Genomic DNA, 15,993 nt, shown 5'->3' on the forward strand with positions numbered 1-15,993 from the left:
ATGTTATTGTACCCCTCTATGCCTCAGTTTCCTCATCTGTAAAAATAGGAATATCCTCTCAGGATTGTTGGAAAGATGAAATAACGTGTGGAAAGGACTTAGCACAGCACGTGACTACTCAATCAATGCTGAGGGACAGAGACCACCCTGTAATGTTTCCCATATACATACATGGCTGGTAAGTGTATCCCACAGAGGCTCAGGGATGTCTTCCAGGAACTCAGGCCATCCTACTGTGATACTCATCCACACTACCACACAAAGTGTGGAGTGCAGGTTCAACTCAGCCTGACCCCCTTTGGGCACTGCAGCTGCCTTCCCATTGATGGGCATCGTCATGATAAATACTCTGCAGGTCTACTTAGTGGGACTATTAGGGGCTCTCTACTTGTTTCCGTCCAGGAAACAGGAAAGTTGCACCCTGAGGCAAGTTCCTAGTCCAAGAAGAAACTTCACTTTGAAGGAAATAACTTCCCCAGGCAAGACAGGAAAGAGTGAGGTTTCCTGAATGAATCCAGGAAGTAAATACACTCATAAAAAAATTAAGGATATTTCATCATGCTGGGCAGACGTCAAATTCATTAGCTTATGTTGCTTTAAAAAAAGAAAAAAGGAATCATATGGCAGTCCAAGCTGCTAGACACCTAGGTTGTCCATTCACATCCTGGCTCTGCTACTTTCAGAAATACATTTCTGTGTGTGTGTGTGTGTGTGTGTGTGTGTGTGTGTGTGTGTGTTTCACACTGTGAAATGGAAGAGCTGAGATTTTGGGACAGTGTTAGCAAAAGAACCATGTAAACTCGTGAGGACAACAAAGTTTGCTTTAACCAGGGGCTTTATACACACCTAATTTCACCTCCTTATGTCAGCATCCAGTGGGACATTCTGGCATCCTTCCTAGTTGAGGTCAGCTTGCACTAGGACAGGTTTCAGCAGGGCTGGGAGACGTCCGAGAACGGTTGCTGGATTTCCCTCTCACAAGAAGCCCCCAAGAATCAGTTTCTCAGTTATGTTATACTCATTCTTTTACCAGGGAGAGACAAGTGCCTGCCCCTGCTTCCTGCCACCCCCAGCCCAGACACTGAGCGTGCTCCCTGTTTAAACAGCAGGGGCACCACTGTGGGATCTACCATGGCCACAGCGGAATAACCAGAGTGTTGGCCCATAGGCAGCCCACTGCTGAGACCAACACAGCTGGACTATGGGGCTCCTCACGAGCAAAACCCTTACACATCTTCCAGACTCACACCTGTGTTTCCAACTTTGGGTGACAAAGCTGATGTGCTCACTTTATAGGATTTTCACCTTATCTCAAGGTTAGGAGAAATAGCACAGAACCTCCCTTCCTCATCACTTCAGTATGTCCTCCATTCATATCCTCTTTTTTAAGATTTTATTTTTATTTTTTAATGTTTTTTTAAAAAGATTTTATTTATTCATGAGAGAGAGAAAGAGAGAGAGAGAGAGAGGCAGAGACACAGGCAGAGGGAGAAGCAGGCTTCATGCAGGGAGCCCGATGTGGGACTTGATCCCGGATCTCCAGGATCAGGCCCTGGGCTGAAGGCAGCGCTAAACCGCTGAGCCACCTGGGCTGCCCTAAGATTTTATTTTAAGTAATCTCTATACCCAACATGAAACTCAAACTTAATGACCCCGAGATCAAGAATTGCATGCTCTACCTACTGAGCCAGCTAGGTGCCCCATCCTTTTCTCTTTCTATCTCTAATAGATAGAGAAAGGGGGAAAGAGTCTGAAATGACAAGGGAAGAGGGAAGAAGACAAGTTGTCAGGGACGCATATTGGGGTTGGAGACCAAAGAAAACAATTCTGATGGTAATTCAAGCCAACACAGAATGACCCAGAGTACCACTTCAGGTTGTCCTTGAAGTCCAGGCTTCAGGACTGTATTAGCTCGGGCTGCCATCACAAAGTACCACATACTGGGTGGCTTAAACAGCAGTTTATTTTCTCACAGTTCTCGAGGCTAAAGTCCAAGGTCAAGGTGTTAGCAGGGTTGGATTTATCTGAGTCCTCCCTCCTTCCACCTGGCCATCTTCCTGTTCCTGCTCTGTGCCTTTCCGTGCCCTTCTCTTCTCCTCTCACAAAGAAATCAGTCACATTGCCTTAGGGCCCAAACAGATGACCTCATTTTACCTTAATTACCTCTTTAAAGTATCTACCTCTCAAAATAAGTCACATTCTGAGGGTTTACAGTTTAGGACTTCAGCATATGAATTAAGGGGTGGGGGATACAAATTTAACCCATGATAAAGAACCAATCCAGGAGCCTCATCAGTTACTTCCTGTGCAGATAGTTTTTCAGAATGATTTCATTATCTTGGAACAAGAAATGAAAGTTAAGTTGCTCCTGTGGCTTCCTAATAGGTGGTCTAGATTGGATTGTCAATGGGAGGATTTCATGATGGGAAAACCTCAGAAGATTCTTCCCTTTATGAGACTAGAGTTGAGAAGACATAACTAGTAACCACCAACCAATCGATGTATGTCATATCAGTCTTTTACTGTCAAAGTTATGTTTGGGGGTTGGAGTGGGGACAAGATATAACCTACAGATAGGAATCTATGTAGGAATGAAGTCATTCATTTTATGTATGTTAAGGCAATGTTAGATACTGTAACAGATGAATTCTAAAATCTCAGGCACTCACACATAAAGACATCCCTCTCATGTAAAGTGTGTTGGGCAGCAAGGAGGTGGGAATGGGGTTGGCTCTGTGCTACAAAGTCATTTAGGTGCCCAGGGTGGCAGATGCTCTGCTATCTTCAGTAAGGACTCCCACTGTGGGACTCAATTTAAAAGCAAGACATGCTCTTTTATAAGCAAAGCCTCGTAGGAAGGATGGAGGAAAGTGCCCGCCTAGCAAGGATTGGGAAATACCACCCTCCAGTCCCCCACATTTCAAGATTATAGGCTTTCTTTTTCTAACTATACCCCTGAGACCCTCTCTAAGACTGCCTTGTACACAGCAGGGGAGGAGGGGACCCGTGATAGTCTGTAAGGAAGATGAAACTTTGGGAACCTCAACAGGGGAGGGGAGAGTTGACCCTGTAGTCATAAGTCAGCAATTCGAAAAGACTATTTGAAAGGAGTAACAATAATATACAATTTGAAAGAGGTCACAATATTTGTCCAGAAAATAATTTCAAATCTCTAAAGGGATTATGGCTATCTGTCCAGTGGAAGAAAACACTGAAGATCTCTTTGTTACCTGAGATTTTGAACTTTTAGAACACGGGGGCCTGAAGTTCTTTTGAATATGGAGGCCTGCCCAGGGCACTGACATCCTGCTGGGGGGAAGAAAGGGAATAGAGGATCCAGTAGGGTTTAAGGGGTCAGGCCTGGGTGTGGTGGATATCACTCTTGCCCGTGTTCCCCTGTTCAGAACTCAGTCAGCAGGCCCTGCCTCAATGCCGAGGGACTGTTGGACAACCAGTGCCCAGCTGTGACTACCTGCTATGGAAAGGGAGCAGAACTCTGGTGGACAGCCAGCATTTCTGCCGTGTAGGAAGGTTCCTGGCAGCTCCCAACTCTACCTGTGTATCAGCATCACATGTGGTGCTTTAAAAAATGCATGCACTGGGGGCAGCCCCAGTGGCTCAGAGGTTTAGTGTCGCTGTCGCCTTCAGCCCAGGGCATGATCCTGGAGACTTGGGATCGAGTCCCGCATTGGGCTCCCTGCATGGAGCCTGCTTCTCCCTCTGCCTGTGTCTCTGCCTCTCTCTCTGTGTCTCTCATGAATAAATAAAATCTTAAAAAAAAAAAAAAAAAAAAGATGCATGTACTGGGTCTCTGGACCAAGGGATTTTGACTTTGTGGGCCTGGGCTGGTACCTGGGAGATTCTATATTTTCAAAGTTACGGCCTAGGTTGAGAGTCACGGGTATGCTCTGGAGTGCGTACCCCTGACATTGTCTTTCAACAGCTTTTAAAATCTTTTCTCAGGGGCACCTGGGTGGCTCAGTTGGTTGGGAGTCTGCCTTTGGCTCAGGTCATGATCCCTGGGTCCTGGGATCAAGCTCCAAATCAAGCTCCCTGCTCAGTGGGGAGCTTGCTCCTCCCTCTCCCTCCCCCTGCTCAGGCTTTCTCTCTCTTTCCCTCAAATAAGTAAATAAAACCTTAAAAAAAATCATTTCTCAGCCTTCTCATTGTGAACAATGCTCCTTAATTGGCTTCAATTTTGTATCTGCTGGTAAAATAGTGTTTGCCGTGATCAAAGGGGACTAAGAGTCAACACTTTTGTACAAGTATTCAGTAATAGAGTATATGTAATGATTAATAATATATAATTTGATTACTTTTATATCAATATATGACAATAAAATAATACAAGTGTAATTGATGATTTATTGATTTCTGAGAAGCCCAGTTATTCACTGTGCCATAAAATCACTATATTCAGAAAACTATTCTTTTTTGAATAATTTGAAGCTTTTTATATTTCCTTTTGTATGCTACAGAAAGTAATAGAAAATAAAATTTCTCAATTTCCAAACTCTAATGTAGTCTTTAAAAAATTATTACCAAAGTATATTTATTCTATTGAAAGTATTACTAAACAGGGGTGCCTGGGTGGTGCAGTCTGTTGAGTGTCTGAGTCTTGGTTTCCACTCAGGTCATGATCTCAGGGTTGTGAGATTGAGTCCTGTGTCTGCTCGAGATTCTCTCTCTCCCCCTCTCCCTTTGCCCCTCCTCCACTTCCTCTCTGAAATAACTATTTTCTAAAAAAGAAAGTATCGCTAAACACAAATATTACATATTAAGGTGCTATCCTCATTAAATAGATTAAAATTAACTACTGCTTTCTTCTTCCTCCACTGCATTTTGTGTATGTATTATGTCTTGTTTATATGTATTTAAGTATTTTGTTCTATATTTACTTAAATATATTTATTTATTCTGTATTTATACAGTGCCTGTTTTTATTAGCTAGTGAGCTCCTGACACGTAAGGCCAGTATTATGTTCACTGTCTTTATCTTCTACAGTAGGTTATAGAAATGAGTACTCAAAATGTTTATTACAGTGACTAGAAATCACTCAAATCATTTAACTTACCCAATGCCTGTTATGTGCCAGAGAATAAGCAATGAATGTACAAAGATCTCTGCCCTGAGAGCTTATCTTCTGGTAATTAAAACGAATACGCTAAATATAATGTCTGTCAACCTAGTGTAAGTGCTATGCATGAGAAAAGTAAACACAGTATTAGTGCAAGACGGCGGCGTTTCAGCTTTGTATGGGGAGCTCAGGAAAGGCTTGATAGGAAAGGAATTTGAGTTAAGCTAAAGAATTGAGGAAAGACTGCAAGGAGTGGGTGGACAAGCCTTGTCTATACCTGTGGGCAGAGAACACGGTATAGAAGGGAGAGTGAGCATAAGCCTTCTGAGGCCAGCATGTGCCTGGACTGTGCACAGACCAGTGAGACACCAGTGTGAGGGACAGAGTGAGTAAGCGGGAAAGTACAAGGAGTAGACACCACGTCTTTGGGGCTTTCTAGGCCATGGTCAAGGACCTTGATTTTGGGGTGCCTGGGTGGTTCAGTCGGTTAAGCATCTGCCTTCGGCTCAGGTCATCCAAGTAACATGATGGTGGCTTGGACCAGACACTAGCGGTGGAATCGATTCGCGGGGGTCAGATTCTGGATATGTCTTCAACAAGACTTATGGGGAGTGAGACAAAGACATCAAGGACAGACTCCAAATGGAGGGATGGAGTTAGCACAACAGATAGGGTAGGCTGTGTGTATGGGTCTGGAAGGGAAGGCCAACAGCTCTGTGGTGGACATACTGTTTGAGACGCCTGTTCGACATGTAAGTGGAAGTGCAAACAGGATATTAGGTGCGAAGTAGGAGTTCAGGAGAGAGAGAGAGACCCAGGCTAGAGATATGAGGGGGTTTTCAATCCAACAGTGTGGTATTTAAAATACTGAGACTAACTGAGTTCGCAGGTGATGAGTGGAGACAGAGTCCTGGGGATGCTCCCAAGTTACGGTGTCAGGAAGACAAAGAAGAGGCAAAGGCTAGTGCTAGACACCATAGGAAGGGAACTGCTAATAACAAATATTGCTAGGAAGTCAAGCAGGAGGACAGATGGGGACTGAGAAGTGGCCCTTGGACTTAGCAACATGGAGTTTAACTGGGACTTGATAAGAACTGATGGGGAAGCTAGATGGGAATGGTTTCAGGAGGTACTTGGAGGAGAGGAATTGGAGACACTGGTAGGGAGGAAATGGGTAATGGGAAGGTGGTCAAAGGAGAGTGGAATTAATAGGTTTAAAAATGTCCCCCTCCCCCCAAGAATGGAGAAGTAGCCTGTTTGAAGGTGATGGGCATAATCAAGTACAAGGATAATGTACTTGATGTTTTAAGAGAGGCAAGGGATAACTGTAACATCCACGGGTAGGGCATGGGGGAGGGGGTGGAAGTGGTCCCCTCTGTAAGAGCTGGGCTGCTGTCTTCTGTCCAAGGAAACAGGACAGACAGGGAGGACAGAACAGGAGGCCACAGATGTTGGTAGAGGAGGAAATTAATTATCTAGCAGGATAACAGATGGGTTCTTTCCCTTTTCTAATCTTTACAAAATGTGTATTATTATATTCTTTCAGAAGATATTAAAAGAAAACAATTCATGCAGACATATGGGCTTCTGTGAGCAATGCCTTGAGAACAGGTTTAAAGCGGACTCTGCAAGCTTACTCCAGGGTCAGGAGCGACCTCTAGTGGTTCATTTGGGTCATTAATTTTTTTCTTGTTTTCTTGCTCCTCAAAGAACAAAATAGTACTTACTACCCACATTTTATATTATTTTTGAGGAGACAATTACAATTCACAGCTTAATTTAGAAAAATACAAGGGGTTTGAGTAAAATAATCCCAAACCACCTGCAGTCCAAGCTGCAGTTGCTATTATCATTATTTTCTCCCGTAAGCATATAATTCTTTGCCATACTGCCAGTATTTATATTCATTCTTCTTCTTGAACCAGTGGTTTTTATCAAACCTAGAGGAAGGACAACTGGTGGGCAATTGATGATCCAAGACTGAACAATCCTCTCAATGCTATGCGGAGTACAAACTCCTCATATTTTTCATTCCTTGTTTCACTTGCTCTTTGGTTGTTGCTGGGTTTCCTCTGCCTGGGATGTCCCTTCACGCTGCATTAATTAACTCATTTTCTCATGTGAGTATTTCCTGATCTTCCAGGAAATTTCCATTATATAATCTCACCATGGCCTATGTGCCTGCCATTTCCCCCAACTTTAATGAAATAGTCAACTTTGTAATGATTGTTTAATGTCTGTTTCTTCTGGTAAATCATGAGTTTTTTGTTTTTTGTTTTTTCACCACTGTCTCCTCAGCACTTAGCTCATAAGTGCCCAGCACATAATGGGGACTCAACAAATACCTATTGAATAGACTGTATTCTGCAGGAGACTCTTGCGGGGGTCTTTCAGATCTTTCAGATCCCATTGCAGAAGACACTGCATTTCAAAAATGGGTTTCTATTTCTCGAATACAATTTGCAATTGCTTTAGGTGCACCTGTAACAGATATAACAATTTGTTACAAAACTGTTCCAGCAACTCTTTCAGTAGCTTAATTTAAATTTCTAGCCAGCAAAGGAACTCTTTACAAAGAAGGCTGAATCTTTAGATGTGACTCAGACTTTATCAGACTGTCTTTTCTTTTCAAAACAGAACCAAGAGAAAGACAATAAGATGCCAACAGAGAGGGAAATACATACAGTGCAGCCATATCCATGACCCTAACCCACACAGTGTCATTTATTCTCAGATTTAGAAACATTTTGCCACCTCCAGGACTTAACTTAGCAACAGTACCACTAAAATGAACATGGTGATAGTGTTTACTAGTCTGAGGACTTTAGGCCATCCCAGCCTCATCTTAAGGATCTTTCTCAGAGCTTCTATTTAACACCAGAGACGGATAAAAGGGGAATGGTTAGTTGTGAAATGCCACACCACAGTTCCTTGGGTTCCAGACGTGTGACTTGGAATTGAGTGGCAACCGAATAAAATACCCTGAGCAGGAAGTTGTCCAAGTCTGGACAGGGCCAAGTCTATCTGGAAGGCCTGTTATTACAGTATCTTCTGCCCCTCTCCCCCAATTCTTGGCATTATAATTTTGACGTAGTTCTTTCAGGACCCTGAAAGAGAGTCTCTTCTATTCCTTGTCCCAAGACAGGATTTCCCTAAAATCACAACTTTAACATTTTTATGGAGGCATGAGAGAGGCCTCAGAGGGGCTTGGCCTGACCACCCAATCTAATTAGTCCAGTCCTCCTTTCAGTCTCCTGTAGACTGTTATTTTCTTTCATACCATTTATGGCAAGTCTTCATATATTATTGCGTTCATTCATTAATTCTGTCAATTCCACTAGACTATAAGGTTCCTAGGGGCAGGGAGCTTGTTTGTTTTGTTCACTTTTGTATTCCTAGGGCCAGCACACTGTTTGACATATAGTAGGTGCTCCCTAAAAAACTGCCTGATAAACGAGTATTTCCTTTGTCGTTTCACTTATACTTGTTCCTTTTACTGCGCTTTAGACCCTACTACTGTATTGTGGCTCCCTGGGGGGCAATAGGAGACCACTACAATGCCCCTTCCCTCCATCACGGAGTACCGAGAAGGCAATTCCCTAGTTGAGAAGCCGACGGTTTCTCCTAGGCGGCTCCCACGCACCCAAAGGTGCACATTAATTCTATTAGTGATAGTGTGTCTGAGTCAGGAGATCTGTCAAAAAATGTTTTTTGAGTTTCACGGTTCTTGGGCATCCGAAACTGCGAACGACTGCCATTGCAATTAGGCGACAATTAGCACAATGTCGAAGTGTGCGTGCCTGCGTGTGTTAATTTGCATAACGACCCGAGGAGTCCTACACCATCTCTCGGAAATGAAATCCAGATTGGAGAGACAGACACATCCCTCCTTCCTTGCGCTCCAGGCAGCTGAGCCTCCTGCAGCAGCTCCTCTTGCCCAATGGGGGGCAGCAGCATCCCAGTAACCCTCTCCCCGAAGCTGTGTGGGTGGGTGGAGAGCGATTCGCGTTCAAAGTCTTTTTGACTCGACCCGCTCTCCGTAGCGCTTTAGCCCGCTTGAGTTTCAATGCGCGTTGTTGTTTGACGAAGGGAGTCCTATACACCGCCCGCTGCTCTCCTGACCATGGCTTCTCCGAGTTCCTTCACCTACTATTGCCCTCCATCTTCCTCCCCTGTCTGGTCAGAGCCGCTGTACAGTCTGAGGCCCGAGCACGCGCGGGAGCGGTTGCAGGACGACTCGGTGGAAACAGTCACGTCCATAGAACAGGTGAGGCGGCCGGATTGAGCGAGGCGCCCGCGAGGGGGCTTCTGGGAGCGGGAGTCCCGTCCGCAGGGCCGTAGGCGTGCGGAACTCACCGATGAACTACGACTCCCACAGTGCACCGCGGCGCCTCCCCTCTGGGAAGCTCTGGGCGCCCAGGCTCGGTCGGGTTGGGATGGAGCGTTTGTGGGGCCGGGTTGGGGAGAGGGTCGGCGTCAGGGTTGGGTTTGGAGGAGAGGACAGTACCTGGGTCCTCTCTGCCGAAGGAAGCGGAGAGGATCGTGTGCTGTGCCTGGAGGACCGAAGCAGCCCGGGCCGGTCGGACAGCCTGTTCATTCCGCCGGGACAGTGGGAGGTGGTCGGATGGATGGTGCACTTCCCTAGCCCTGCGCGTGGTGTTGGGACGTGGAGGTGAGGAGGAGCGGCCCGACTGCGCTCCTGCCGGTCCAGGATCTGCTTGATTTCTGAGCCACAGTGCCAGGTGTAGGGCCTGCCTCGTGAGTGGGCGCTTTGGGATTCAATCATTCGAGCCCCAGCAAAGTGATGGACACAATGCTAAACGCTGGAAATACAAAGAAATAAAACAGCTTCTGATCATGAGCGTGGCACAGCCCTGTTGAGGAAAACAATACTGTTTGGAAAGCGCCATTATAAAAGTATACATTTTAGACAACTCACCCTTCATCCACTGAGGCCTCGAACCTGTCCCTTTGACAAGTGTTCGAGGAGTCGGTGTAGTGGACTCTTTTGTTTTTCTTTTCATTCTCCATTTGGAATTGTTCCCAGGTTATTGTGGAAATGTATGCCCACCCGTCACTAGAAGTGGTTGAGATGATCCTTTTTAGTACTAACAAGTAGTATCAGGCTGTAGTATTAACAAATAAAGTTAGATCTCTTAGTAAGATAGTACCCAGGCTTAACCTAGGAGACTTGCTTTGACTTTCACACCCGAACTTGGAAGCCTGTAACTGGGCAAAATTAGTAGTGATAGTTATCATATTTTATATTCATGACTATGAATATAATTATGCATTTATAACAAAAGACTTGAATATACAGTTATACACATAATAGCAGAAAGGATATTGTAACTGGAGATTTATGCCACATGGGTTTTAACCCTTACCTTTTGAATGTAGCTCCCCAGCTTAGTTAACCCACCAGTGTGTCTTTCTACAGAAGCCTTTTGCAAAAGATTGCAAAGAAATCTCCCATCAATGAAAAACCTACAGGATCTTTGCAGTATTCCTAAGTGGCAGACTGTAGAGTTTATTCAGGTCAAGCCTTTTCCTTTTCATGTGATGTGAGACTATTGGGTCACTTTTTATGTAGTTAATTGACCCAGCAGATAGGCATATGGACGGAATTCTAGGGGAGAAAAAGGAATCAGGGCCTCCTGGGTGGCTTAGCTGGTTGGGTGTCTGCCTTAGGCTCAGGTCATGATCCCGGGGTCCTGGGATTGAGCCCCGCATCAGCCTTCCTGCTTGATGGGGAGCCTGCGTTTCCCTCTTCCTCTACTGTTCCCCCATGCTTATGCTTTCTTGCTCTCTCTTTCATTTTTTTTTAATTTTTATTTATTTATGATAGTCACACAGAGAGAAAGAGAGAGGCAGAGACAGGCAGAGGGAGAAGCAGGCTCCATGCACCGGGAGCCCGATGTGGGATTCGATCCTGGGTCTCCAGGATCGCGCCCTGGGCCAAAGGCAGGCGCTAAACTGCTGCGCCACCCAGGGATCCCTTGCTCTCTCTTTCAAATAAATAAATAAATCTTAAAGAAAAGAAAAGGAAACCAGAAGCTCATCTATTAATTTAGCGTACAGGACAGAGATTTCCATGGTTCAAGGGGCAAGTCAGAAAACAGGAATATTATCAGAAGTTTTACTGCTATGCTCTCTTTTTCCTATACTGCTCACCCCCCCCTCCCCCAGTAGAGCACCCCTGCTTAGCTCCTGCCAGGAAATACTAGCACTTATATTTTAAGTGTCTAGGTGTAATAAGTGATGCAAAAATGGATGCAACAAGATTCTGGGCTGGTCAGCCAAGGACAAGGCTAGGCTCTGATATGGAACATTGTTATTATAGGGTGTCTTTCAAATGTAGGCCCAACTATGTGATAGATAATAAAGCATCCTGTATGCCTTTAACATGTTATTCTTCCAGTTCACATTTTTAAAGTCTGGGATAAACAGTTCTAGAGAGTAGAAAGATGATGTAGTGTCTCATATAGATGGTTACCTCAGTTTCAGCACTACTAATAGCAGTATCCATTTACGGAGTCCCAGTTCTGTGCTAAATGCTCTCCATACATTGTATCAGTCAATCCTTTTCCATTTCACAGATGAGAAAACTGAAGCTTAGAGAGGTACTAGGTGGGTAGGTTAATGATGAGGTATATCATAAGAAATACCAACCTTGTTAGGAGGCATTGTCTACAGAAGAAACTAGTTATTCTTTTGGTTCCATTTTTTCATAGGGATTTAATGACAGGGTTCAATTTTGTGCCATTACCAATAAGAACAAATGCTTGTCTCTGTTTCCTGTCTGATTATCAAATTAAAGTAAAATTATTTTTAATTTAAATTTAATTATTATATTAGTTAAATTACTTAAATTAAATTATTATTTAAACCTATAAATAGTGTAAAGAGCGCTTAGCTATGGATTCTTCTGTTCTGTTCACTCACATTTTTATTCATTCAGCAAATGAGTGTCTTCTATGTGCCAGGCACTGTTCAAGATACTGGATGTAAGGCAATGAATAAAAGCGGCCAAGCTGGTGCCTTTATGAAACTTTTCTTCTAGGCCAGGGAGGCAGTCAACAAAAAAAGGAAAAAAATCTATCTATACATTTATATATCTATCTAATTTTAATAAGAAGTGCTGTAGAGAAAAAGAAATAGGATAAGAGAAATGAAGTATGCCAGGAATTCATGGGGTAAGAGCAGGAAAGGTTTTTATATAAAGTTGTAAGGGAAACCCTCTGACGATGTGCCTGCCACTTGAGCTGACACCTGAAGTAAGTGAGGGATCAGGCTGTGTGTGTCTGGGGGAGAAGCATTCTGGGCAGAGAAAGCAACAAGTATGAAGGTCTTGAGGCCTCCCTAGTGCCTGGTGAGTAGAGAGTCAGTATGAGGAGAGAGGTTAGTAAACAGGAGAATAGGAGATGAGGTCAGATCACGTAGGGCCTTCCAGACCATTGTAAGTATACTTTAAGATATGCTGATTGAGATGGGAAGCCATTTGGCTAGATAGTGTCTTTTTACCTCCCCAGATCCACTGTACCCTTTTCCATCTGCTCTGCAGATGTTCCCCAAGAGGTGGACCTTCTTGGATAGGCTCCCTTGCCTTATGGCTTCTGGGTGTATTTGGCCATGGGGGATATTGATAGAGGAGATGAGAGAAAGAGAGAATGAGATGTTTACTCAGCATGTTTACTCCTTTCCTGACAGACTGGGTGGTCTGGAGGGTCTCTAGACTAGCTCACAACTCTTAGCAGGTGCCTTCCATTGTTGCTCTCTGGCACCCTGCCCACCCCTTCTCTTCACACTTTTCAGGCCTAGGAGGGGATCGAGTACCCTGTGTTGCCTGCCTTAGAGTACTGCACTCTCTTGTGTGGTTTCCCTACACCTGCCCACACTTCTGTAACTAGTTCCTTTATCAACTCCGCTCAGATCACCCACTTTGTGCCATCTGTTTCCTGCCACGAGTCAGACTAATGCATGATCTTAGAGTTTTGACCCAATCTGAGTAGCATTTTAACAGACCCATGTTGCTCACTATTGGGATTGTGAGGAGGGGAGGATGGGTGCAGGGGGACCAGTTAGGAGGCTGTTGCAATACTCTAGGTGATGGACAATGGCAGCTTAGTTCAGGGCTGTGGTAGTAGAGGTAATGGGCAGTGGTCAGGTTCTGGGTATTTTAAAAGATTTCTACCTTGACAAGCTGTTTTGCTGATGGGTTGGTGCATGGAGAATTTTTTACGGTGCTAGAAAGCAAGATGTTTCAGGCCAGTAGGTTAAAACTGGCACAGTTTCAGAGGTAGCCAGTTTGCCAAAAGCAGTGGTTTACAGAAGCATACTTCACTTGAAATGGCATGAGGTTGTTAGACAGCATTCAGTCAAGTGACAGTCAACTGTGAAGAGTATGTAGAAGGATTATCAGTCTCAGTTCCTGCCCTCAAAATTCGTTCCTCTTAGAAAAAAAGAATGTGCCTGAAGCAACCACGATCATTTACAAAAGCATGTAAGTAAGTGCTAAATTATGACTGCATTGTACAAGGGTTTGGGAGAGTAGAAGCAATATGTTGTGAGCTGAGGTGGTTAGGACAACTTCATGGAGAACGTTGGGTTGTAAACGATGGAGTTGGGGGGCAGCCATTCCAGTCAGAGGAGATGTTCGGAAGCAAGACTCCACCTTATTCGGGTGGAGGAGGGGGCAGGTTGGCTGTGGGAGGAAATTAGTTCAGCTGGATGGGTGAAGCTAGTGGGGTTGGGGGTGGATGGTGGGGAGGGATGGAGACAGACTGAAGAGCTGACTCTTAAGTGTTAAGCATTGTGCCACTGCAGATCCTGACAGAGGGAACATCAGGGGTCCAGGAATGAATCCTGGATGCCTACTGTGGGCCTGTTTCAAGTTATAATCTCTGAAAGATTATTAAATGGAGGTGAAACAAGTCACTAAATATGATCAAGCTTACTAGTTTTTTGTGCTTCTGATAGAAGGGACCAGAGCTCTGTGTGGCTACCTGATCAACAGGCTAGCTATGGTGAATCCGTTTTGCTTTATTGAAATTTAGCATATATCATGTTGCTCAACTCTTAAGACAATTCCAAATATCAAATTTCCCCCAATGTCCCTATTTAAAAAGTCCCCCCAGTTTTTTCTAACTTGAAAATACATGTATTTTTTTTTTGAGGGCACCTTGGTGGCTGTCTGTTAGGTGTCTGCCTTCAGCTCAGGTTGTAATCTCGGGGTCCTGGAATCGAACCACTCATCGGGCTCCCTGCTCAGTGGGGAGTCAGCTTCTCCCTCTCTCTCTGTGCTCACTCACTCTCTCTCAAATAAATAAATAAAATAAAATAAAATAAAAAACATGTATTTTTAAGTACATAGGTAGGCAAATCAAATGTCTATTTACAAAATTTACATTTTAAATTTAGGTACATGTACCTGTTTAGAATCATGTACTTTGTAAAATCACACTAATTTAGAAATATCATTTTCTTCTTTATAAAATTTTTTTCCCCAAAATTATCACATACATCATTGACCTTAGTATTTTTATCATACTGGAGCCACATTTTGGGTCAACTAATATATTTTTCCAGACCACATTTTCGTTTTTTTGAGATAAATCCCTTTTGAATATGGGTAAGAATATTTTATCCCAAGTTACAAGTGCCCAATTGTGTAACACTAGTATTCTTCTACAATGTGTCCAGTTGGTATATATCTGTGATTACCACAACTTAACTGCTATTTACTTTTTTTTTTTTTAAACATTTTATTCATTTAGTCATGAGAGACACAGAGAGAGAGGTGGAGACACGGGCAAAGGGAGAAGCAGGCTCCATGCAGAGAGCCCGATGTGGGACTTGATTCTAGGTCTCCAGGATCACACCCTGAGCTGAAGGCAGATGTTCAACCACTAAGCCACCCAGGTGTCCCATCTATTTACTTTTTTTTTTTCTATTTACTTTTTAAAATGATCTTTAAAAGAGTTTGCAACAGTGGCAACTTAAATGTAGAAGTGTGAGCTCATATCCTCAGGAGTAGTTGCTAAATCTCTGCTTAATTTGTCATCTTTCCTTGATACCATCAGCTTACCTCTATAAGTAGCCAAAATAAGACATTGACTGAGGTTGTTTTTGGCTGATTCTGTCAACCCCAATTGGTATTTTGTATTTAAAATAAAGGATTGAAAGAATTCCCTGTAAAAGAGGTACATAGTAAGGGTTGCTTATGAAGTGATTTGTTTTTCCTGAGGGTTTTTTTTTTTTTTTTTTTTTTGGGTGGTGGTGGAAATCCTTGCCTTACATTTGATCTACTAATGATTCTTTTACTGGATTTTCAGCATTAGCATGAGTCTCAGGCAGCAAATCCACTTTCTGGAAGGTTCCTCCTCTGGGAGAGTTGGAGAGATACAGGAAGAAGGGACATGATAGTTTATAATATGAAAGTTGCCACATCAATAGACTGGCTTTTTTTTTTTTTTTCCTTTAAAGATTTATTTATTTATTCATGGGAGTCACATAGAGAGAGTCAGAGACACAGGCAAAGGGAGAAGCAGGCTCCTCACAGAGAGCCCTATGTGGGACCAGATCCTGGACCCCCGGATCATGCCCTGAGCCAAAGGCAGACGCTTAACCGCTGAGCCACCTAGGTGTCCCTAGACTAGCTTTAGATAGAAGCTGTGGAAGAGAAAGTACCAAATACATTAGTTGGTTTTTATCAGTCATCCATGGATGGAAATTATTCTGTGCTTCTGTCTGGCCTTACTCTGTTTGGCATTATTTTGGGGTTCCTGACAACTAAGTTCTTCCAAACTAAATTCTTTAGGACACAAAACAGGCGTGTAGACATTTATAGCTTCTGGGACCATAGTTCTTAAGTATAAAAGAAGCAGATGTGCTAGAAGGTAAGCACTTAATTCTT

At 43.6% G+C, this 15,993-nt stretch overlaps 1 protein-coding gene across 2 annotated transcripts in view; it reads left to right on the forward strand.

Annotated features, from left to right (window-relative positions):
* Positions 1-8,991: 8,991 nt before the first annotated feature.
* Positions 8,992-15,993, forward strand: part of FNTB (farnesyltransferase, CAAX box, subunit beta) — a 65,272-nt gene continuing 58,270 nt past the window's right edge. Inside the window, exon 1 of one of the 2 annotated variants that reach the window (XM_026008380.2) lies at positions 8,992-9,345. In XM_026008380.2, coding sequence (XP_025864165.1) covers positions 9,202-9,345 — 144 coding nt within the window. In that variant the 5' untranslated portion in view covers positions 8,992-9,201. The remainder of the gene's footprint in view (positions 9,346-15,993) is intronic. The other variant, XM_026008381.2, reaches the window with a different exon arrangement.

The sequence above is a fragment of the Vulpes vulpes genome, chromosome 6 (genome assembly GCF_048418805.1).
Source record: "Vulpes vulpes isolate BD-2025 chromosome 6, VulVul3, whole genome shotgun sequence".
Taxonomy (NCBI): Eukaryota; Metazoa; Chordata; class Mammalia; order Carnivora; family Canidae; genus Vulpes; species Vulpes vulpes.